At 45.2% G+C, this 25169-nt stretch overlaps 1 protein-coding gene across 5 annotated transcripts in view; it reads left to right on the top strand.

The window, feature by feature from the left end:
* Positions 1 to 337: 337 nt before the first annotated feature.
* Fhdc1 (FH2 domain containing 1) overlaps positions 338 to 25169 on the top strand; it is a 49395-nt gene continuing 24563 nt past the window's right edge. The window contains exons 1-4 of one of the 5 annotated variants that reach the window (XM_008854265.3): positions 338 to 1019; positions 7853 to 8484; positions 17511 to 17572; positions 18636 to 18738. In XM_008854265.3, coding sequence (XP_008852487.1) covers positions 7990 to 8484; positions 17511 to 17572; positions 18636 to 18738 — 660 coding nt within the window. In that variant the 5' untranslated portion in view covers positions 338 to 1019; positions 7853 to 7989. The other 4 variants (XM_029556765.1, XM_029556764.1, XM_029556766.1 and 1 more) reach the window with 4 other exon arrangements.

The raw sequence follows: 25169 nt of genomic DNA on the forward strand, positions 1-25169 counted from the left end.
GTGTGTGTGTGTGTTGTGGGTGTGTGTGTGTGGGAGAGAGAGAGAGAGAGAGAGAGAGAGAGAGAGAGAGAGAGAGAGAGAGAGTTAGTTGTAGGCTACATTAATGGCTAAGGCCAAGAAATAGGCAGGCACAGTTTGGGGTCTTGCTGGTGGACTGGTTTGAACTAGCACTTTCCCGTTTCCCATCCTGTCCTGGAGTTCAGGGCTGGAGGACAGGGGTGGAGGAGGTGGAAGTGCTCAGACTTGGAGCCTGAGAAAGAAAGCTCTTTCAGTTATCTGGGCTTACCCAGAAAAGGGTGGGATGACTTCATCCCCGCAGAGGGCGCTTCCCGCCTGGCCGCTGAGATGCCAGCAGCCGGTTTGTCCAGGGTAAGTTTTCTTTGACTGCTCACTGCCTGGCGTCACAAGTCGCTTTGGGGGAAAAAACAAAACAACAAACAAACAATAACAACAACAACCGCGATTAGACTGACGTCCTGTTTCCTTCGATGAGTGGGCGGAGTCCTTTCCAGACAGCGTTCCTTCATTCAACCAGGCCTGCCACGGCCATCTCTCCTTGGCTTTGCTTTCTTTTTTCGCTTTAACAGAACTGAAAAGCTTGTTACCATCATCACTGAGACAAAAGAAAGAGAAGTTACCAAGCGCAGCGGACCTCCGGATGCTCCGGGCGACCCGGGATGGGCTCCGGGGTCGGGGACGGCGCCCCACGCGCTGCCTGCCGCTCGGGCGAGAGAGCTAGTGCGGAGCAGAGCGTGCTGGGGCGGAGGTGCGTGACTGCGTGCGTGCCCACGAGTGTGTGCGGGGTGCGCAGGGGAGGGTGTCCTGGAGGGCTGCCGCAGAGGTTCCTTTGTGGAAAATGCTCGCGTGCTCAGAATCCAGTGTGGCGCCTCCCCGCGCTCGTTCCACCAGGACGCCCGCTGGTCTTCGCCATCAGGCCATCTCATCTTCTCGGCTGCCCGCGCCGGTCTTTAGGTGCGGGGCGGCGGCTTTGAAGTCCTGGGAGCCGGGAGCTGGCGCAGGTCAGAGCGGCGGCGCGCAGCGGGTGGAAGCGGGAGAGGGAGGCGGCGGAGCAGGAAAGGGCGTGCTTGCCCTTCGCGGCCCGCGCTGAGAGCAGCCGGGTCGGCGGCATTGTTACCTGCGGCGGCCCCGCCCCGCGCAGCCCTGCCCCCTCGCGGTCCCCGGAGGCCGGGCCTGCAGTTCTGCCGAGACGGCAGCGCCCGGACTGCGCGGAGGCTGTGCGGGGAGCGCTGGCGCGGTGAGTGGGGCCGCGGATGGGAGCCCGGGGAGCGCGGAGGGTCGGAAGAGAGATGCTCCGATGCCGAATGCTCGGTTGCTGGACGCGCGGCCCGGCGGCAGGGAAAATATGAGAGGCGCTGGCTCTGCACCCCACTCTCCTGGGCAAGTGCCCCGGGACTGGGACGTGCCGGGCTGGCCCGGCAACAGACACTGAGCGCGGCGGTGCGCTGCCCGCGGGTGGGACCTGAGTTCTTTCGGACCACTTTGACCCGCTGGTCCCTCTCAGAGGGGACTCGCCCTCGCGACGGTGAGTGTGGGGTGCGTTCACTTCCCACTCGTGCACACGTGCCTTAGAAGTTACTGAGTGAAGTGGGGTGCGCGCTTGCACAATGTGGGGAGGAGCGGCACACTGGCAGTCGTAGCCGAACCCCACCAGGTGACCCGGTCCCCTCGTGCGGCGCTTGCTGCCCGGGAAGTCTTCCCTGTGGTTCAGTAGCTAGCCTGCCCCGCTCCCTTCCTGCGGAGACGCAGTGCGGCCGTGAGCCCTGCGCCCGCGCTGGCGACGACACCGTGTAGCCGCGGAGGCCCGTGGAGGGGGCGGAGTGGGTGGCCATCGCCCGTGTCCGCAAACCACTGTTCTGCCCGGGTTAGCACCATTTCCTTCCCCGTGCTGCGCGCCGCCGCCCCCTGAGAGGCTCCGGGGTCGGTGGGGGACATGGGGACAAGCCAAGCGACCCCCCCCCCCGTGGGCAAGAGTGGCCGTTCCAGTAACTTCTGCAGGGGTCCGGGACTAGGGGATGCGGGGAGCACCGGGAAGTGGAGGGTTGAGCCCTTCCCGAGCCGGAGTCGGGCTGTCGGTCCGGTGCGCCCCGGCCCAGCGGCCTTGGAGCCTGCGCAGCGCGTGTGGGCGTCTCTCTCCCCGGCCCAGATAAGGACGCCTCTGGGCTCCCGCGGCCCGGGACCGCCCCGTGGGGGCTCTTCTACTGTCACCAAGATCCTGGTGAGCGAGGCTGGGGCCGCTGCTGAGGATGGGGAGCTTGGGCTAAGTCCGGCGGGAAGCGGCCGTGCTGGTGACCTTTTGGTGAGTGGATCCAGCAGGGCGCCGAGTTGGGGATCCACGGAGGCAGGGGACCACTGGTCAAACACCTAGGAATTAACAGTGTCGACCCTGACTTGGAAAAAATAGTGTCCTTACCCCCCCCGCAGGGGGCGTGACGACTTTTTAAAAACCCTGGGGGCTAGTGTTCAAAGGTCTTGAGATAGAAACTCCCTTGAGTTGGACCCTGTGTGACCCCTTCTCCGCTGGCCCCCAGTTGTTTTCCTGGAGTGAGTAGCCAGCGTCTTCTTCAAGAGCATCCTTTGGCTCTCTCCTGGGCTTGTTCTTTCTGTTTGGGGGCTGGAAGAGAAGAAGCTGAAAAATGCATTCAGAAACAGACATTCTCCTGCAGCTGTGACTGTTTACTGGCCGCGACAGATTAAACATGCTTTCTTGGATTCTCAGTGCTCAATGAAGTGCCAAGTCAGGCTTCCAGCGCAGGTTCCACTGTGTGGTAGCAAACTGACATTCTGTGTCTTACAACTCAGAAAGGGTTTGAAAGACAGATTGTTAGGGAGGAGACAGTCCCTAAAGACTGAGTGGAAAGAGAGAAACCATATTTTATAATACCGGGAACTTTCCCAGGCACCCCACCCTCTTCCCAACTAAGATAAAGCAGTGTTGCTTGGTGTCTTACAACCTCAATTCTCCCCAGTTCATCAGATGTGTGGGTTTGCCCTTCCAGCCTAGGCCTGATCTGTGACACATTTCATGAGGCCACAGGAAAGCTCTTCTGGCGCTGGTGTTCCTTTTGATTATTGTTGAACAGAGCTGTCCATACTGTTTTGGGCACCCCCTGAGCACTGGGAGCCCTTCAGGATCATATCTTAGGGGATACACTGTGTAGTGATGCCTACATGCCCTTTTCTTCTCTTGCTCAGTGCCCAAAATACAATGGGACTTAAAGATGTTTGACACCAAGTGAAAGTCCTGCTATACTGCTTCTTTGGCTAGAGCAGTTAGGCTGGAGCCAAAGACTTCTCCAGAACCCTCAGGAACTTTGTTACTCAAGCCTTTGTGCTGGCCAATCATATATTGAAGGTTAAGTTCATGATCACAACATCACCATAGTGAAATCTTACCAAGTTAAAAGATGCTCAACTGAGCATCAGTCTCCCCAGAGGGTTGGGCACTCAACCCTCACCTCTGATAGGTTGTGGTTATCACTCAGGGGACTTGAAGACAGGTTGTGCCTTCAGAGCCTACTTGTGATAGTTCTGCATTTTAACAACTCCTTCCTCCCTGCTGCTGTGGTCCCCAGCCTTTGGGGAGATGTTAAATACAAGCCTGTCTCTGTCTTGGGAGAGATTGATGGGACACTTGACAATTCCCAGACAGAACCAAGGCTAATCCTATTGTCCCTGATGGCTACTGCCAACTGTGAGAAACAGACGGCAAGTGTCGTCTGTCAGGACTGCATCACCTGTGTTTCCCTAGCTTGAGCGGTTGCACTGTCATCTCTACTGCAGGCAGTATGGTAGAACATTCTGTGTGTATCTTCTATTTAAATGCTGTATGTGACTTGGAATGCTATCTGTGTCCTCTTTTTCCTACCATCTCTTTGACATTGGAAATCCTGTCCAAAATAGAAGTGCTACTGAAGTAACAGTGATAAAAGCATTAGCATCACAGCTAATAATTGCCAGTGAACTTTAGAAGCTACTGGGGAGCCAGAATCCTTAGATGTCTCCCAGGGAAAAAATTAACCAGATAGCCCACCAGGGATCCTGTGAGACGCTTCCCTTTGCTCCCTTAGCTTTTGAAAGTGACATTCTTTCAAGATGAACATATCAATGCATAGTTAATGTGTGTCACATTTTATTTGGGCAAGCTTTTATCTGGTACTTCCTATGCACAGCACAGACCTCAAAAGGCTTTGCACCTTTTGGGCGTAGGTGTTAGAAGACAGTGTTTGGTGATGTCACACAACCTTTGAATATATAGCTTTCCTACTGTTAGTATTTCTTTTTTTTAAAGATTATTATTTTATTTTATATGTATACATGTATTGCCTGCATGTGTGTAAGTGCACCCATGTTGTGTAATGCCTTCAGAGGATGGAAGAGGCGGTCAGATCCCATGGAACTGGAATTATGGACAGTTGTTAGCTGCCATGTGGGTGCTGGGATTTGAACCCGGGTCCTCTGCAAGAACAGCCAGTGTTCTTAACTGCTGAGCCATCTCTCCAGCCCCATCCTGCTGTTAGTATTTCTATGTACACACTGAGGGGTTTAATGGAACATGGTACACCTGTACATGTACTTTGGCAGCACAGAGTGGATGATGATGATGATGATGATGATTATGATTATTATTATTATTATTAGATCAGACACTTTTTAAACTTATCACTTTCTTCTTCCTAGTGCTGGGGATCCAACCCAGGGCCTTAAGGTAGAGCCCTTGCCTAACATGCATGAGGCTTCTGAGTGCAATCTCTAGCATGGGGGAGGGAGTAGAGCAGGGATAATATATAAACATGTCAGCATATCTGGAACTGGAGGTGAATTGGAGAATTAGCAACTTTTTAATACAGGAGTTACTTTATGTACAGAAGTATTATAAAATATATAAGAATAAGCTGCCAAAATTACCTGTACAGTCTTGAAAAAAGAGGACTTCAAATATAACTATAAACTGTAATTGACAATGAGTCATTTGCTTTAGGGGTGCCAACTATGAAAACAGCCTAGTTATGCCCCTAATGATAATTATGAAAACTCTAAAAGCCAGTTGTATCTCAGGTGAACTGTAAGTCAGCTTAGATACATAGTTTTTTGTTTGTTTGTTTGTTTGTTTTTTTGTCTTTTTGAAGCAGGGTCTCCCTGTAGCCCCCAGATACATACTTTTAATTTTACTTGTTTAGAAATTATCCAGTGATGGTAGCTCCGCCACATTGTGACTGTACTTAATACCACCAAATTGTGCACATGAAATGGGAAAAGTGATTTTTTTAAAGTATTGACTTAATAGTTCAAAATGCCATTTTCAAACCTTAAATTTTCAGGGACTGGGCATGTAGCTCAGTGGTAGAGAACATACTTAGTTTGTGTGAGGCCCTGGGTTGAATGCCCAGCACCGAAATAAATAAATAAGAACTGGACTATAGCTTGGTCAACAGAGGACTTGCTTGACATACAAAAAACCCTGGGTTCAATAGCCATCAGCACAACTAAAGTAAAATATGTAAATAAATAAATAACATTAAACAGTTAAATATTTCATAAAATATTTGTTCTTGTAACATAGAGATGATTTAACATGTAGCCGTTGAATATAAAAAGGGGGTAGATCTGATAAGCCACAAACTTTGGTAGCAGAAAGTGAAGATATTTAGTATATTTCTAGCAGTCATGAAGTTGGCATTTTGTCTATAAACCCAGGGCATACTTTTAAGAAGATAGTATTATTTTGAGACGGGGTCCTCCTATATCCCCTTATCTGGCCTGGAACTCACCATGGAGACCAGGCTGGCCTGAATCTTACAGAGATCCGCCTGTCTCTGCCTCCCCAGTGCTAATAAGATTAAAGGTATGCACCACCATGCCCAGCTATTTTTTAACTATGCATATGTGTGTATGTAGGTATGTGTGCCTGAGTACAGGTGCTCACAGAGGCCAAAGGTGTCCGATCCCCTGGAAATGGAGTTATAGATGATTATGAGCCACTTGACGTGGGTGCTAGGAACCAAATTCAGGTCCTCTGCAAGAACAGTACATACTCTTAACCACTGAGCCCTCCCTCCAGCTCCCCAAAACATATTTTTAAACTATCATAATACCTGTGAAAAGAAAGGGAAACTGTGCATATAATCAGTTATTATTACTAGAAATAGCCAGCTCCATCCCAAGAATTTCAGTGAGGGTTTCTGCATTAGCTCATTTGTTCCTACACAAGTCAGTAGAACAAGTGTGCTCTAATTTTGTGGGTGAAAAAATGCTGAAATGTAAGTTAAGTCACCTACCTCTGCTCAGGCTGCATATCTACGAAGCTGCAGAGCAAGGATCCAAGGAAACAGTGTTTCTAGACTCTGCTCTTGCTCCCCAGGCAGTCCTGCATTATATGTGATTACATGTAAAACATTTCATAATATGTGAGTTAGTGGTATCAGAGTTTGCTTCTATATAGCTGGAGAGATGGCTCAGCAGGTAAGAACACTGTTCTTGCAGAGGACCCGGGTTCAATTCTCACCACCCACTTGGTGGCTAACAACGGCCTGTAACTCCAGTTCTAGGAGATCTGACACCTTCTGACTTCCTCTGCCATTACATGCGTGGGTTTACTTACATTCATGCAGGCAGAAAACTCATACACATAAAAAATAAATAAATAAATACATTTACTATATTGCCTAGTGTTGTGTGATCAACCTGTGTCTGAAGTCTGGGCTCTGATAATCAAGCTGTAAAAGGATAATTATAGCCCCAAAAAAGCCATGTAAAAAGCCCATCTGGGAGAAGCAGCTCTCTCTTATCATATTTCTACCTTGTTAGGGTATTAATATCCTGCTCAGATGCCCTTCATCCCCTTCCCAACTCACCTGCCTTCATACCAGAAGAAATGTAGTTATTTTGACCCTGTTTGTCATCGGGTCAGTAACAACCAGTATAAAGCCAAAAGCAAACATTTGAAAGCCCATAAAAATACAAGTCTCCAAGATAAGTGAGCAGGGTGGATAAGGGCTAGGCATGTGTGGATGTGATAGGGGCTGTGCGTCCTTGTGGTCCCTCTTTGCTAATAGGGTCACAAATACAGAAGAGGTAGGTAACAAGTTTAGAGTCTCTGAAGAGTGGCTTTAATAGAATCCATGATGACAGCATCGGAAGGGGTGATAGAGGTTTAATTTATTTTCATAATTTTATAGATGACAAAACTGAAGTCTAGTGAAGCAGTGTAATTTGTCTAATATTGTAAGCAAGAAAGTGGGGCTTAGATTGGCATCTGTAATCTGTACCCCTGGCATGCTTTTCTCTACTTGAGGGAACCACATCACCCCATGGAGCAAGAACACGGTGATCCTGGTTCCAGGAAAACGAGCTAGCCCATTATTTTCTTTAAATGCCCCGCCTGCTCCATTCAGCATGGAAGATGCCTTTTGACCCAGTGATTGGAGACGTGTCCAGACTGGAAAAAGGCAAGGTCACTAAGCACCTAATGCCTCAGCAATTTGGACAGTTTCCTCAGGGGCTGGGATACATTGCCCAAAAGAGAAGGAACCAGTTGGTGAACAAGTAGTTTATTCATAAAGCGAGCACTACTTGCTGAGCCTATAGCAGGCGCTGATTAGCTACATGCCTTATTTATTAATGGAAGATTTCCAAATTGGATTTATTGCTGCTTCTTTGGAAATTTTTCCCAGTAGTAAAATGTGATTTGCATTTAGAAAAGTATTAGCTCCTTCCAATGCCCTTTGAGATGTCCCCTTGACCTGAGTGTCCACCCATTGTGGGCGGGCTGAAGGGGATAGGCCAGTGTGAAAATGTTTGCCTGCGCTGACTTTAAACTTGTTCCATTTGGCAGGTCTGGAAGCTAACATGCAGCTCAGTTGTCTTCTCTTCTGGAAGCCGACTCGTGGGCCAAGAAGTATGACACAAGTTTGATGTTTGTGTCTGCTTCTCTAAGGTCAAGGAATTATCTCCTTAGAAGGCAACAGTACTATGCATGTTATGAATTGTGTCTCCCTGTCCAGTGATAAAGAAAATGGGACTCTTGCCACAGCAGTTGGATTCATGACTGGGCAGACGTCACCCCCAGCATCTCCTCCACCTCCTCCTCCACCCCCTCCTCTTCCACCATGCCCACATTCAGGGGAGGGCTTTTCCCCCTCCCCACCTCCTGCTCTGCCACCTCCGCTTCCTGGGGGACCTCCAGTCCCCCCTCCTCCCCCAGGACTACCCCCGGTTTCTCAAATGAATGGCTGTAGCTCCCTGGGTAAGAAGAAACGGATGCGAAGCTTTTTCTGGAAAACTATTCCAGAGGAGCAAGTTCGTGGCAAGACCAACATCTGGACCTTAGCGGCCAAGCAGCATCACTACCAGATCGACACAAAGACCATCGAAGAGCTCTTTGGGCAGCAAGAAGACACAACCAAGGCTTCTCTCCCCAGAAGAGGAGGAGCTTTAAATTCATCCTTCAGGGAGGTCCGGGAAGAGGTAAGAATGGAATTTAGGGGCGGGCCTCTGTGTTCATGTTGCCTTGTGTTTTAGTTGGCCTATTTCAGATAATTGGTAGATACACTGAGAAACGAGAATATGCAAGCAGATATGCTGTGGAAATGACAGGCATGGTTCACAGGGTGAGCTGGAGCTGAGCAGGGAAAGAAAGTTTAAGGAGTATGCTACAGGATCCTCCCAGGCATCCCCATGGATTATGACCTCATGCAGAGAACACGAGAGTTGAGGCTGCTGGGCTCTGGCCTCTCAGCACTGCCCTATTGCTAGCGCATCTGCTTGGGGTATCCCTGGGGGGATATGGTCTGTTGGAACCTGGTGTTTGTAGTCTCCTGTGGGAGAGAAGGCTAAGCTCTGAACTCAGCTCTCTGGGATGAGCTGGACCTGTGTGGGAGCAAATGCCTTTTGCTAAGTGACATAAGTACTAGACCACCTTAGGGCTCTTCCCCTCCAGTGTGCCCTCAGGATGTGTTTTGAGATGTCCTCCAAGCCTTAGATCTTTGAATGAAGTTACAGTCTTTGTGGAGACAGATTTTCAAAGAGCCAAAGCATAAAGCTATTTTCCCCAGATTTTATTTTATTTATTTATTTTTTTGGTCTTTTTGAGACAGGATCTCCCTGTAGCCCCAGCTGGCCTGGAACTCAATATGTAGACCAGGCTGGCCTTGAACTCACAGAGATCTGCCTACCTCTGCCTTCTGAGTGCTGAGATTAAAGGCATGTGCTACCACACCCAGCCTCAGACATATTTTATAAGAGGCTTATTTCCAGTTGACACTAAATACGCTACTTTGAGGGAGAAAAGCTATTAAATTATCAAAAGTTAACTGAAAGCATGACCCCAGAACTACAGATTGCTGTGTTTTATACAGATGGAACTACAACAGCATTTGTCAGGAGTCTCAGTTTATACAGTAAACTAAGAAGCCTTTGCTGCTTCGAGAAATAATTAAGGAATCAAGGATTGAAAGGAAAGACTGCTGGGAGGGAAAGAGGGAAGAAAGGTGGGGAGTAGAGAGGGAAGAGGACACACATACACAACTCAGTGTAAATCCTTGTTTTTTTAATTAGTTGTATAGGAACACAGAAAATAGGTCAGCGATGGAGCTGCCTAGATAAGAGTGGGCAGGGCCCTGGGATGACGTATTCGCTCCATGCATTATTGAAATCTTGAGCCAACAGTATTGACCTCTTTTCTCCTCCTGGCTCTGGAATATGTTAACTCCTGTTAGTCTCCCCGAGGACCCTTCAGGCTGGTTGTATGATCTCCCATTGAAATCACCGAGTGTCCCCTCTTAAGCCAGGCCCTTTTATTTGGCCAAGTGTCCTTCTCAGTACTGACGGAAGCAAAAAGTCATTTCCTTAGTGTCATGGCCTTGGCCCAGCTCCCGACAGAGGTAACTTACTGTGCAGCTGCTCACGTCTCATCCTCATCTCCTACTTCACCCTTCTGAGGCGACTGAACAGTGTACAGTGTACAGACACTGGCCACGTGGCCCAGGGGAGCAGTTGAAACAGAAGGGGGTCAGCTTAGTGTACTCCGGGAGAGGCGGCCCTCAGCTGAGAGAAGGTGATGTCCTCTGGGAATTGGGCCATTTTCCAGGTGTTAAGGGGAAATTGCTTTACAATTGTGAATTAAAGAGCAGCGAAGAGCCCTTGAGGGAAGGAAGAAAACCAGAAAGCAATGCGATGGTTCTTTCCCAACTATCACAAGAGCAGAAATGTCCATTTCCCAACCATATCCGAAGTGCAGAGAAAATGTCTGTGCCTTTCTCCACCTTTGCAGCCCATCTGAGGGGTTTTTATAGTTTCCTTTAAATTTTTTTATTATTTTTATTTTATGCATATGAGTATTGCCTGTGTGTAAGTGTACCTATATCATGCAATACCTGTGCAGGTCTAAAGAGGGCGTCAGATCCCCTGGATCTGGAGTTGCAGACAGTTGTTAGCAACCATATGGAAGAGCAGCCAGTGCTCTTAACCACTGAGCAATCTCTCCAGACCCTAACTTCCTTTTTAAAAATATTTTTAATTGTGTGTATGATATGTGTATGTATCTCTTCATGAGAGTGGGGTACTCACATGCCACAGTGCACAGTGGATGTCAGAGGATAATCTGGGATGTTAGTCCTTGCCTTTCATCTTGTTTTTGGCAGGGTCTCCCTTGTTCATCAGTATTTACCCAGGCTAGCGCCTGCCTTCCTCCCACCTCCCGTAGGAGTGTTGGGATTACAGACACTTGTGCTACTGCAGAGAAGCTTTAAAAATAAAAATTTATTACCAGGTGTGGTGGCACACTCCTTTAATCCCAGCACTTGGGAGGCAGAGGCAGGCGGATCTCTGTGAGTTCAAGGCCAGCCTGGTCTACACAGTGAGTTCCAGGACAGCTGGGGCTACAGGGAGACCCTGTCCCAACAAGACAAAAACCAAAAAATTTATTCACCCAGGCTAGCTCCTGTCTTCTTTATTTTTATTAAGTGTATGAGTGTATTGCCAGCATGTGTGTAAATGCACCCATGTCATGCAATGCCTGAGGTGGTCAGAAGAGGGCGTCGGATCACCTGGAACTGGAGTTACAGATGGTTGTTAGCCACCATGTGGGTGCTGGGATTCAAACCTGGGTCCTCTACAAGAGCAGCTCGTGCTCTTAACCACTGAGCCATCTCTCCAGCCCCCAGAGCAGCTTTTATGTAGGGTCTGGGATCCTAACGCATGTCATCTGGCTTGTGCTTTACCCACCATGTCACCTCCCAGCTCTAAAGAACAATTTTTTTGCTGGGTGTGGTAGTGCATACTTTTAATCTCAACACGTGGGAAGCAGAGGCAGGCAGATCTCCATGAGTTCAAGGCCAGTCTGATCAACAGAAAGTCCTAAGCCAACCAGGGCTACCCCCATCTCAAACGGGGCAAAAAGAATTATTTTTAATTTTTTTTGAGGTGTAGAGAATGGAACCCTTGCATATGCTAGACAAGTCTTCTGCCATTGAGCTATACTTCCAGCCCTAAAACATATTTTTAATTGTGACATACATATAAAATTTACTACCTTAACTATTTTTAGTTCAATGGCATTAAGTATATGAGCATTGTTATGCAACTATCACCACCATTCACCTCCAGAACCCTTTCATCTTATACACCTGGGCTGTGTACCTGGTGAGCAGTGACTTCCAGTCCCCCTCCCCAACTCCAACCCGGCCTATCAGCTCTTGACAGTTCTATTCTTCTCTCTATGAAGTTTATTACTCTAGGCACTTCATATAAGCAGAATCATGCAGTATTTGTCTTTTGCGGCTGGTTTCTTTCTCTTGACCTGATGTCCTCAAGGTTCCCGCATGTTGTAGCTTGTGTCAGAATTAAATCCACATAATATTCCCCTGTATGCTTGTATCACATTTTGCTATCATTTCAGCCATCTTTTGATAGTTGTGTTGCTTCTGCTGTTTATGAATAGTGCTGCTGTGAACATGAGTATGCAAAGATGACTTTTGACACTTATAGATATGACTCTAAGAGACAGTATTGTTAGAAAAAATAAGTCAGAATGTCTTGAGTACCAAGAGGCAATGGAATCCTTCAGCTCTTCATTATGCAGGAATAGGGAGTTTAGATTGGTCCATTTAAGTTCATGGTAGCAACTGCTGGTTGACATTACCATGTAACTGAGGTTACCAGGGATTGTTTTCAATTGTCCACGTTACCTTCAGCATGGCTGGAGGTGTTAGGTATGCTTTTCTCATGAAAAAAGCTGGTACCTGTCATTTTCTTTCTTGACTGGAATTTTTCCTGAAGAAGCCATAATAGCAGAGTAATACTCTGACAAAGATCAGCAATAAATCTTCCGGCTCACCCTGCAGTTAAGTGGACTCCAGGGTCAAAAGCAGCAGTCCTCACCCCGGTGCCCTGGAGAACATGCTGAGCAATGTGTTCCTCAGAGGCCTGCCCCTGATTGGACATGGGACACCAACATGTCATAACACAGGCCATAATTCCGGGGGTTCAGATGTGCAGAGGAGCAGGTTGTGTCCCTTGTCATATAATAATCTTGCACAGAAACAGCCTGATAGTATGTGATTGCCTTTCACTTTATAGGGCATTACCAGAAAGTTACATTTTGTTCCAGAGGAAGAGTTTGCTGAAGGGTAGGGAAGATGTGAGTTTGGGAATAGCATGCCTAGAAAGACCAGCATTTAAAGCAATAAATTCGGGGAAAATAAGGTTATATAATACTACTGTCCTTGTATCTTGGTTGCCTAAAAATTAAGTTAGGAAGATCATAGATGTGATGACATTGTCATAATTAAACTGTAATAAAACAATTGAAGACACACTGATGATGACTGGGATCCTAATGAAAGGGCTCAGCTCAGACTTCATTCATCCCTGAGAAACTGTGAAGTTCCTGTCTATCGCTCAGATGTCCTCAGAAAGGACAGATCGGAATTGGGGTTCATCAGGAAAGCACTAGGGACCATTTACTGTGGTGACTGTGTGACTGAGTGTGCATTGACACAATGTTATCAGTGAATTGGAAAGAGGAGGGGGTGAGAGAGGAAGGAGGAGGGAGAGGTGTAGGGATCCTGGCTCTTTCTAAATTTATGAGCAGTGCTGTTTCCTGCTCCCACACTGTAATTCAGAACAGTCATTCTTTTGCAACTATTATTATGATTCAATATGTTCTGAAGTCCTAGGACCTACTCACAATCCAGAACTATAGAAATAGAGTATTTGGATTTTTTAAAAATATGCTTCAGCTGACATTTTTTTTTTCATAAAATTAGGGGAAGAACAAATTTCCAATTGATAGTCAACCAAAAATAAAACAATGAAAAAACATCAAGGATTAAAAGCTAAGTCCTATACTGAAAGAAAGAAGGTTTAAATTGTTTTTGCTTTTCAGAGTTTGAAATGGGATAAAAAAAAGCTACTATTTAAGGTGACATACTTAGGTGAGGAAGCCCTCTTTGATATACTGAAACAAGGTAGTTTAAGGGGTTCAGATTTATTTGGCTAAGTGGTAGCTTGCCTAGCAATGTTTAGGCCCTGGGTTCAACATCAGCACCAGGAAAAAACAAAACCACAAGAAAACCTCCCCTTCACTCCCCAAAAGCCCATCCAAAAACATGGTTTACAATTTTTCTTCTTCTACCATTTGAACTAAGGCTAAATGAAATAGGCCGGTCACAATAGAGAAAGTCTGATTCTGCCTATGAGAAATACCTAAAGGGCTGGGGAGATGATTCAGTCTTGTAAAGTGCTTGCCTCAAAAGCACGAAGACCTGAGTTCAGTCCCCAGAACTCATGGAAAAATGTTGGGTACAGTAGTGCACACTTGGAATCCTAGCACTGGGGAGGGGGAGACAGGTAGGTAGATTCCTGGGCTCACTGATTGGTCAGGTTAGCCTAACTGGTGAGCTCCAGGTCAATGACAGAGCCTGTCTCAAAGGACATACGTGGAGTTCTTGAGGATGACATCCGGGATTTCTCTCTGGCTTACACACACACAGATGCACACACACTCATTAAAAAATAGGAAAAAGGGGTTGAGAAATTCATAGACATGAAAAGTACCAGCCAGGGTCATTGGCCAGGGCTAGACACGGGAACAAGGAGTTAGTATTTAATGGGTTCAAAGCTTTGGTTTTGCAAGATGAGTTCTGGAGATGGAAAATTCTGGAGATGGAAAATTCTGGAGATGGATGGCGTCACTGACAGCATGTGGATACACTTAGTGCCACTTAGCTGTACACTCAGAAATGGTCACGATGCTAAATATTATTTCTAGTTCCCTATAACTAAAACACATTTTTTCTTCCTGTAAAGGATGTGGGAGGCAGGCTTTGTTAGGTAAAACTGCAAGACTTTGGGGATTGAGGGTATGGCTTAGTGATAGAGCCCTTGTCTTGCATGATGTGCCAGGCCTTGGGTTCTAGCCCTATCAGAGAGAGGGGAGAGAGAAGACAGACCTGGTATGTGGAGATACCATGGAGCTAGGGGCAGGGGTGACAGTGCCTCATGGCTGGGGTGGCTCATCCCTAGTTTGGGGCAGTTTGTCTCCTCCGACAGCTTGTGCAGCCAACTAGGATCAGTGATTCCAGAACTCTGCCAGCTAGTCCTGAAGGGCTTCACTGCTGAATGACTAGCTCTGAGGTAGCCAGAGTTTGGGAAGTCAGATAAGCTCATTACACACGCAGTGATAACCCTCTTTGAAGGGCTTTAACAAACACCTTTATAACAGTGCTCAAGAATCCAGCTTGATAAGGCTGCAGAAAGAAATTGCTCTGGCACTAGGGAAAGCTGAGGGTGCCAGAGAGCAGGGCACTATCCCTGGCATGTTGTCATTTGTCCCCTGTTCCCTGTTTGGGTGAAGTAATAGTCTTTGTTTTCCTGGTAATGTGATCAGTCATGACCAGCCCAGGCTTTTCCTTAGGGACTAGTGACTGTGGCCTGTTTCAGAAACAGCTTGTGCTGTAGGGACATCTCCTACAGGACGGAGCTGTCCTTGACTTGAGCTTGTTGGGATGCCCCTCTGGGGTGGCTTGGGCTCCTGGAGGCTGGTCTCCTGGGGTGGGAGTCAAATTTACTGTTTCCATAGGAGACCCACCAGTACTGAACTCATAGGAACCAGAGGGAGAGGAATCAGAGGAAACCACACTAACATTTCTGTTCCAGTACTGCTTTGGGGAAGTTACAAAATGACATCTCTGAGGTGCAGTTTCCTTATCTGTCAAATAGGGATAATAAGAGTAATTTTCTCCCTTCGCTTTTCCAGCAGTAGCGGCTATGGACCTAGGCCAAATGTACAGAGCCCCAGAGGGTGGAGGGGGTGGGGGCACAGGATGCGGGTGGGGCTGGGAGTATGTGGGGGAGGAAGGATGCTGCAGTCCAGCGTTAAACCCAGCAGGAGGTGGCAATTTAGTGAGAGAATTATAAAACAGGTTGTTTCCACTCTAGGAAGAAGTGAACACAACCTTATCAGCATGTGCATGTTTATACTTGTAGGCTTTTAATTTATGAATTACAATAGGCATGGTTTTCTGTCTTAATGAATTGCGATTCCTCATTTTGATAGGTGCTCTCTTCCTTAAAGGGTGTAAGATTTCATAGCCGCTCTTCCTACCCTTTCTTTCTCTCCCCTCTCCCTTCCTTCACACTGTACTTGAACTGCAGCCCCTGGATAGAATTCCAATACAGAGGCTGCCCTTGCCGCTTGAAGTTTATTTATGGCCAGCAGGCAATTGTGTTGACATGAAACAAACCCATAGATTAGTAAATAATGAGATTGTTTAAGATTAGTCTTCAAAAGGAGGCAACCATAGGCTTGTAAAAATTTAACCTTATAGCCAGGAAGTGACATTAACGGTGGTTAACAGTCTTGTTGCTGCTTAGACTTGAAGCAGGCGTAGAGATAGGAATTTAGGCTGAAACCTGATTCTCTTTTGTTCACAATGAATCATATACATTTGGAGAACATTAGAACATCTATTTTAGCTAGCCTCCCTTTACTAAAAAAAATAGAATAGTGCAGATTGCGATAGTTTTAGGTTCTCTTTCACCCACTCATCCTGTTTGTTTACTTCCGGAGGCAGAACTTATTTCTATGTTTAGCAGCCCCCAAAAAGTTCTAATTTATAGTTTGATTAAAATCTTCTCAAATTATTAATTTTGAACATTTTAAAACAATGACAGTCCAAATCTGGGATGGTATAATCAAGTAACTATGTCAGCTTTTGTTAAATCAAAAGATGCCATTATTACAAGGCACATCTTGACTCCAGAGATAATAAAATATGAAAAGAACATATGTATCTGAAAGACAATTTCTTTCAGACACATACATATGTACATACATACATAATGTAGGATACATTAATACATAATATAGGATACATTTTTTTAAGACAGTCTCACTATGTACCCCTGACTGACCTCAAACTGCTTACTACCTTCCTACCTCAGTCTCCCAGAGCCGAATCACAGGCACGCCCCATTCATGGCTAGGACTCTTCTTTACTTCATCCTTAAAGGGCTATTAATAGTCTTATTTCAATAAAATGAATTTTTTCTTTCGGGGAAAAATTGAGACTTATGATGTTTCTGAAAATAATAGTATTTGTCATTTTACAACTGTAAATCAAAATTGGGACCCAAATCTGTGATCTCTTCAGTCATTTTTTACTTTATTATTTCAACTCTCATGTGATTCTCCCCCAGCTAACACATCTACTTAGGCTTTTAAGTGTGGGCTGTATTCTAAAAAGAAAATTTTAAAGTAAAATATTACATGTTTAGAATTATATGCTAGTATAATAAATACATATCTTTTTGTAGTGCTAGTACTGGAACCTGGAGCCTTGCCCATACTAGGTACATGGCCTGCCATTGAGCTAAAGATGTCCCCAGTCCAAGAATGACATTCTTTTTTTGGTGGGGGACATTGAGACAGGCTTTTATGTAGCCCGGGCTTGCCTCCAAATCACTATGTAGCTGAGGCTAATCTTGAACTCCTGATCTTCCTGCCTCTACCTCCTAAGTGTTAGGATTATAGGCGTGTGCCACCATGCCCAGTGATACATGTCATTTTTACTGTTAAGGATATATAATATAGCATAAAGTTTGGAGAGATGATAATATCTTAGTATTCATAAAACTATATTACGTACATGTGTTAACCACCAGATTTATACATTAGAAATTGTTCTCTTATAAATTAACATTATACTTTGATAGGTTTTAAAAATATTTTATTTTTTTATGTATATGAGTGTATTGCCTGCATTCCTGAGGAGGTCAGAAGAGGGTGTCGGATCTCCTGGAATTGGAGTTACAGATGGATGTTAGCCGCCATTTGGGTGCTGGGATCACACCCAGGTCCCCTGCAAGAAGTCAGTACTCTTAACTGCTGAGCTATCTCTCCAGCCCCATACTTTGATAGGTTTTAGCTCTGTTGTTTCCTCTAGTTCTTTTTATTTATTCTTAAATAATCTTGTGCATCTGTTTCTTTCCAGATTACCATCTTGGATGCAAAACGAAATATGAACATTGGAATATTTCTTAAGCAATTTAAAAAGTAAGATTTTGGCACGTATCTGAAATTTTAGTTATGTCTGTGCTATAAGGGTGTGACCGAGCTAAAGTTTAGAGTCTAACCTGAACTAGGGGCGTTTCTCACACCTTCACACCTTCTTAGAGGAAAGGTTCCACAGGTCTACCAGGATCTGCCTTTGCTATGAGCTCATCCAGTGGCTTCAAGTGAGGGAGAAATGCCCTGGGGTGTCCAATCATTGGAGTCTGACATGCCAGGAAATAGTTTTAAAAACTTTTAATTCCTTTTTAGACTTTTTGAGACAGGGTCTTCCTGTAGCCCCAGCTGCCTGGGACTTGCTATGTAGACCAGACTGGCCTTTGAACTCACAGAGATCCGCCTGCCTCTGCCTCCCAGGTGCTGGGATTAAAGGCGTGCACTACCACGCCTGGCAAAATTTTTTAATTCTTTGATGATTTTATACATGTATAAACTATGTTTGGGAGCATTTATCTCCTTTCCTCTCCCGGACTCTACCCTTCTTCCCAGCAAGCCCTCTTCTATTTTGATGTCTTTTTTTTTTTTTTGACCCGCTGAGTTTCTTAGATGAGTGTGAGTGGGGAGTTATTTACTGGAACGTGGGCAGTTTATCAGTGGCTACACCACTGCAGAAAATGGTCCTCCCCTGCCCCTGGTGCCCTTGACCTGCCTATGGTTCTTCAATGAGAGGTGAGTCCTCATGAGCCCCTTCTCAGGAAAGGTTTTGATTCGTCCTTAGTGTCACCTCTTCCATGGAGATTGGACTGATGAGACAAATAACTTGAGTTCACAAGGAGGGGGCTCTACAGGAATACTGTGAGGCCAAAGGACATTGCTTTTCTTCCCCTTAAAGAAGACTCCCAGTGATTGGTGTGGCTGTCAGCCTTCCTGATATGCCTGAGGAGGATTTTAAAGAAGAAAGGGCCCTAGAGCCATTTCCAATAATGGGGCTGGACTGGGAAGAAGGTGGTTGGAACGGAGGCTGAGAAAGATGCATTTTATTTTCCACTGGCTTGTGTTGATTTGCCCACCAAATGTGAAGTGGCCTATGACTCCTTATCTTTTCAAGGTCTCCTCGGTCCGTTGTAGAAGATATTCATCAAGGAAGGAGCGAACATTATGGAGCAGAGACACTTCGAGAAATTCTTAAGCTTTTGCCTGAATCAGAAGAGGTAAGGAACCTGGCACATGAGTCTGGGGTGTTTGGAGTGATGAGAGAAGTTGCATATTCTTAGGAGTGTCAGAGCCATCATGGGAAACGCACTGTCCTTCCTAGAGCCTGACTTTTCCCACATAAATGGTGACCCCATAGAAAGAGCCTGGCTTAATAGAATCTTGAATCAGATTGAGCTGCACCTTAATTGAGAAACTCAGGCAAGGTTCTGAATGCATGTGAACTTTAGTGTCCTCACCTGTAAAATGAGGATAATGACCCTTACCTCATCGGTTCTCAAGATGACTAAGCCCTGCTTGTGCATCCAGCCTGCTACTTGGGCACATAGGAGCCCAATAAATTTAAGGGTTTTTTTTGTTGTTGTTTTTGTTTTTTATCATCTAACATTTAACATTTGACCTTTGCCTAGAGTGAACCCAGGTTATAATACCTACACCTTTAAAAAAAAAAAAGGAAAAGAAAGTCAGTTTTGGATAAAGATACTCTAAACTCAGGAACAGTGGGTAGGGTATTAATATATGGTGTCTTCATAACTGACTAGAGGGTAAAAATTGCTGTACCGTAATATAAAGGTATTTATTTTGTTTGTCCCAAATATTAATTCAATTATTAAGTAGTTAAGAGCATCATAGGAGAAAACAGAGTAACAATTTTAAACATTTATTTTTTTAATTTTATGTGTATGTGTGTGTTCCCTGCATGTAGGTAAGTGCACCTGTGTCGTGCAATGCCCATGGAGGTCAGAAGAGGCTGTCGGATCCCCTGGGACTGGAGTTAGAGACAATTGTTAGCTGCCATGTGGGTGCTGGGATTTGAACCCGGGTCTTCTGCAAGAACAACCAGTGTTCTTAACCGCTGAGCCATCTCTCCAGCCCCTTAAACATTTTTAAAAATTTTAATCTATTATTATCATGTGTATGCATGGTGTGTGGTGAAGGTCACATCACAGTGCTCCTCCTGTGGCGGTCAGAGCACAACTGTGTGAAGTTGGTTTTCTCCCTCTACATTTATGTGGGTTCCAGGGATCAGGCTCAGGTCATCAGACTTGGTGCCTCTACCTCTTGAACCATCTCACTGACTCCAGGCCCTAGACTAGCAACTTTATAAAGCCTTCTAAAATTGTAATGATACTGTCCTTTATTTCTGAAGAAAAGCTTAATAAAAATTACACAAACACATATGCGTATAAGCATTAAATTAAACAGTATAAAATCTTATAAAGATTTTACTATGTAAATAGAAGGACAAGAGATATTTTATAAGTAAAAGGCCAGGTAGCTATGAGGCCCTGGGTTGATCCCCAGCACTGCCAGAAAATATAATAAATAAATAAAAGAGGGTAAATTTTGTGTAAATCATCCTTTCTACAAATATTGCTGGCTTCTCTCTCTTTTTTCCAGATATCATTTATGAATCTTGACTTTAGTGCCAATAATAACAAGAGAGATAGAGTTATGCTTTTTCTTTTATGTTGACTGGTATTAAATTCACAAATCCTACCTATAGGATGTTAGTGGTTCAGACTCTAGGTATATTTAGGTATATCTGATAACCAGAGGCATTCTCTCTACCTCAGATTTTCTGTTTGCAAATTAAGTGTAATTTACTTAAGCCCAGATTAATTAATGGCATTTATTAATGTTAGCAAAGGGTCTTAAAGTCTTAAAGGTACATTAAATCATCGTTTACCCTGCCCTGGCTCTTATAAGTAGAGCAGTTCTTTATCGTTTATCTTTCTTTTTCTTTTTTTGTAAAGAATGGGAGTTTCTTTGCTAGGATGAGTAGAGTCTAATTAATTTGAGTTTTAAAAAGATTTATTTGCTTTCAGCTAGGGGTGTAACTAGAATGCAACTAGAATGCTTCACCAGCATGTTGAGGCCCTGGATTTGTCCCCAGCTCAGGGAGGGGGCGGGAGGTGGGTTGGCAAAGAGAGAAAGATCTATTTGCTTTCAAAATCGTAGTCCTTCGCTTTCCTGACCCCCCCGCCCCCAGGACTGCTTTGTGTGCTCATTCCTAACTGACCTCGTGGTCTTTTAAAGCAAGGATCAAATGTGACAGAGCATGTATAAGCACTCAGAAAGCTCCAAATGGTAAATGAAAGTCAGGCGTGAGGTGGGAGGCTGCCAGTTTCTTGCCTGGAAGAGCTGGGAGGCTGTATTTTCTCAATATCTGTATTTCTCATTTCCAAGTCAAAAGTGATTGGAAAATGCGGGGCAGTCTACATAGCTGACAAAGCCCTCCTAGTTTAGGGAACCTTTCTTATTACTTCTGAATGGGATGTCATTCCAAAAGAAGACCGGTGGGCTCCAGAGCATAAAGCTCACCAAGTCCCCCAGGCGCACTGGCCCCAGAGGAGAAGCCTGGCCGAGGGCTCTGGAGACACCTTTGCAGCTGGCAAGAGCACTCCCCCTCTCCCTGCAGCACAGGGTCATCCTGGGTCTGAATGTGTGACTGGCCAGTCACAGTTCTTGTTTACATTACTGACTCTTGGCTGCAGCTCACCACACCCTCCACACTCAACTGGGATCTCCCTTCAGCAGAAACACCCTGCCAGGCTGCCTGAAGCACTGCTGCCTATCTGTGCCGCTGGAGGGATCTTAGCAATGAGGCTAAGGCAATACTTTGTGGCCTCTGGTACCACCCAGACTCATGCTGCCCCTGCTCTCTGATGGCCTCTGGTAGAAGTGGAAAAAGGAAGTGGAGGATGAAGGTGAGGCCAGGGAGAAGGCTGGCTCAACTGAGAGAGGCTGAGGAATGTGGCAGAAATGTGCTGATAAATGCCCGGGGTGTAACGTTGAGTGCTCATTTTTAGCCCAGGAAAGAACGAAACATTTGCTGGAGGGTTCCTAGGCTGGGCACTAGACAGGATAAAATGAATCGCAATGGTAATATATTTCCAGTGCTTAGCCCAGTACCTGGCACAGAGGAAGTCCAGCCATGGCCATCAGTCAGAGCCGTGATTATTTTGTATCATTTTTTCCATTTCGTCCTTACAGCAGCGTTATAAGCTACACCTCATTTTCAGATGAGAAGCGTCAGCTCTCACAGGTTAGGTGGTGTCTTGTGATTTCTGGGAGATAGAGGGAAGGTGGACTTGAACCCTGATTTCTCTGACCCAGAGCAGTTTTTTCTGCTGCCCTCTGTTACCTCTCTTGGAGGAAAGGAGGGCAAAGGTTGTCAAAACTGAGGGCCTCCCACCACGTGACCTCTCAGGCTTTCCGTTCCCTGCTATCACAAAGCACCAGTGTGAGCAAGTGTCGCTCCAGTAATGCAGTAACCTTATCAGTCGCCTTCTCTCCTGCCTCCTCAGGAGCCAAGGTTAATTTGTCATCAGTAATTTTTCTGCCCTTCACCACATGTCTTTTTTTCTGGCATGTTTGTTCATCTTTCCTCTAGTATTGATTAACCCTTGCAGAGGAAAAAGTAGACCCCAAATGAAAGCATGGGTGTGTTCTTACCTGCCAGGGGTTTCCCTGCCAGGTGTGAGGGTGAGGAGGAGCCAGGGCCCCCACCCAGCCCAGCCAGCCTTTACTTTGCTGAGGACTGTGGCTCCATTGACCATCTCAATGTCTTGGGAACAAAGATGAAGGAAGGTGCCAGAACTTTCTGCTCTCTCTGGAAGCTGGTTGAGTTGCCTCCTCTGGTGGACCCTCCTCTCCCCCAACCTCCACCAGGCGCGCTAAGGTTGAAATCCAGGGCTTCACAAAACCAGCCCTGTGCCGCTTGAGCTGCACCCTCTTCCCTAATTCTTCATTTCTCTGCCACTGGCTCTTCTGTGAGGCGGGCACGTTTGTGGGAAATCCTGCCTTTCTCAGGCCGTGTGAATAGAATTGGACAGCATGAAGAAGATCTACCCTTTGGGCTTGTGAGTCTTAAGGAGCGTGCTTTGGCTCTTATGACAGAAACTGGGCACAGCAGGGGTCGTAATGAGAGGCTCTTGGCTCAGCCAGTAAAATTATACCTAACAGTGTTTAATGCACACTTTTTGATAATGACGATGAAAATGCATAATAATTACAGAGTTTGTTCACCTCTCTACTGGGGAGGCGCAGTAATCCCTCTTAATGAATAAAAGTGCTATTATGAACTAGGATGAAGAACTGTATGTACACTTGGCATTTGAATGCCTGTCTTCCATCACCAATTCCCTTGAGATCTATGTACATTTTTAGCCTTCTACATAAGTGAAGGAGATTAATCCTTGCTCAGTCACAGTTTAGCACATGTTTAATAGAAGTACTTAAAGTTTACTTAGTATGACTTGTTCTTACTCTTTGGTCTGAAGCCTGTTATTTCCCTAAGCTTTACACAGACTTTGTAAAGGGTCTTTCAAAAGGTACAGCCTCACTCTGCCCCTGCCCATATATAGTGAATTGTTAAACTCTGCTCCAGGAGGGATTAGAATTCAGCCTAGAGATTTCTCAGTTCACAAACCAGACAAAAGCTTGGGTTCAGCCAACCCGGAAGTGTCCTGAGCTCTTATATGTAGCAAGGCTAAAAATGGTAAATTTGCTTCATGGCTTTCTGCAAGTAGGGCAAATGCAATTTTACAGGTGGCCATTTTCTGCCCTTAAAAAGAGTCAGTGTGTAGTTTAGTAGCAGAGCATTTGCATAGCAAGCTTGAGGCCCTGGGGTCCATCCTAGCACGATAAAAATTAAAACGAAGCTGACAAGCAAAGAGTGGTCCTGAGAAGTAGGCTTAACACCAGACGGTGGGTTTGGCCTGTTAGATTTTACATTTATGTTTTTGAATTATAATTTCCTATTTTTCATTCTTCTTTTTGTTTTCGTTGGGTTTTTGGAGTCGGGGTCTTACTATGCAGCCTAAGCTGGCCTTGAATTTATCCTCCTCCCTCAGCCTACAGAATGCTGGGATTACTGGGTACCACCAGGACAGGCCACAGTTTCCCATGCTTCAAAGGGCTTGAGAGCATGCTGTCAGTCAGAATGCAGAATGGAAGAGAACAAGCTTTGTAGAGAGGAAGTTTTGTGAAGAATGTGTAGCTTGGGGTGTGGCTGCATGGTAGATCTTGTGCTTAGAATGGCAAGGCTCTGGGTTCAAGCTCCAGCACTAAAATGAAGGAACTCAAAAGTGGTCAGTACTTCCTGGCAACAGTTAGCCACAAGCACGGGCTATACCTTTCACCACCAGTATTAAGTCACTACTCACTATAAATAATTTTGTTGGAAGACTCTATAAAGAGTGGTCTTAGAAGTGGTTTTGCTATTGGCTTAGTCCAGTTTCCTATGTGGGCAAGGCATGAGTTTTTCTTTTGAATGTGGTTTGAGAACTTTGTCTTGGCTGCTACCTCTACCTGCTAGTTATTTGGCTATATGTCTATGTCATAATTCTTTGCTACAGTGGAAGGAGTATTTGTGTGTTTAAAACATTCGTTTAATTTGATTTTTCACAGAAGCAATTTTTATTTATTGTAAATATGCAAAAAAATTAAATCAAACAGCAGGTGAAAGTATGAGTTGCCAAAAACCCTACTGCTCTGTGTATGGAGGCCTTAGTCTCTTTGCTCTGTGTGTGTGTGTCTGTGTGTGTGTGTGTGTGTGCACGCATGTGTGCATGTGCGTGTGTGCGCAGGCATGTGTGCATGTGTGCCTGTGTGTGTATGTGTGTGGGGGGGTGTGGGCATTTTTCTTTTTTATTTATGGAAGTTTAATCTGTGTATTGTATAGACTTTATTTACCACATCTTTTCATAGAGGACATAGTTTTTACATATTTTACTTTTGATTATCATGTGTTAATTGCACTTATTAATGTGGATCAATATGGTGTTTGTATTTGTGTGTAGCAGCATGCACTCATTGGATCCAGCTTCCCTTTACCCGTGTCCCCCTCTCCCGTATGACCTCTAGCAATCATCATTCTACATTCAGACACTTCTGATCATGCCCTCCAGTTCTGTTCATTTTGCTCTATGAATGAATAATACTCCACCATATATAATTTCACATTTTCTTTATCCATTCCTCTGTTGATGGGCAGCCAGGCTATTTCTATATCTTAGCTCTTAAGAATAGTACCACATCATAGGAGGAAATCTTGATATCAGTTTTTTGGGTTTTTTTTTTGCCTTTTTGAGACAGGGTCTCCTTGTAACCCCAGCTGTCCTGAAACTCACTATGTACACCAGGCTGGCCTTGAACTCACAAGATCTGCCTGCCTCTGCCTCCCAAGTGCTGGGATTAAAGGTGTGTGCCACCACGCCCGGCTCGATATCAATTTTTTTTAGTATCCCAGTAAAGCTTTATTTTGAAATCTTAAATTTAAATTTTATACAATTTTTTACTCATTAAAAAAATTTTTAATAACTACTTGATTAGAAGAAGCATTTCATTACAGCTTTCACATATTCAGTAACACACTCCAGAACAAAGATACATCTCTTTCAAAAGTGGCTATAAAATTTTTAGG

Source organism: Nannospalax galili, unplaced genomic scaffold (genome assembly GCF_000622305.1).
Source record: "Nannospalax galili isolate Female #2095 unplaced genomic scaffold, S.galili_v1.0 scaffold305, whole genome shotgun sequence".
NCBI classification, from domain to species: domain Eukaryota; kingdom Metazoa; phylum Chordata; class Mammalia; order Rodentia; family Spalacidae; genus Nannospalax; species Nannospalax galili.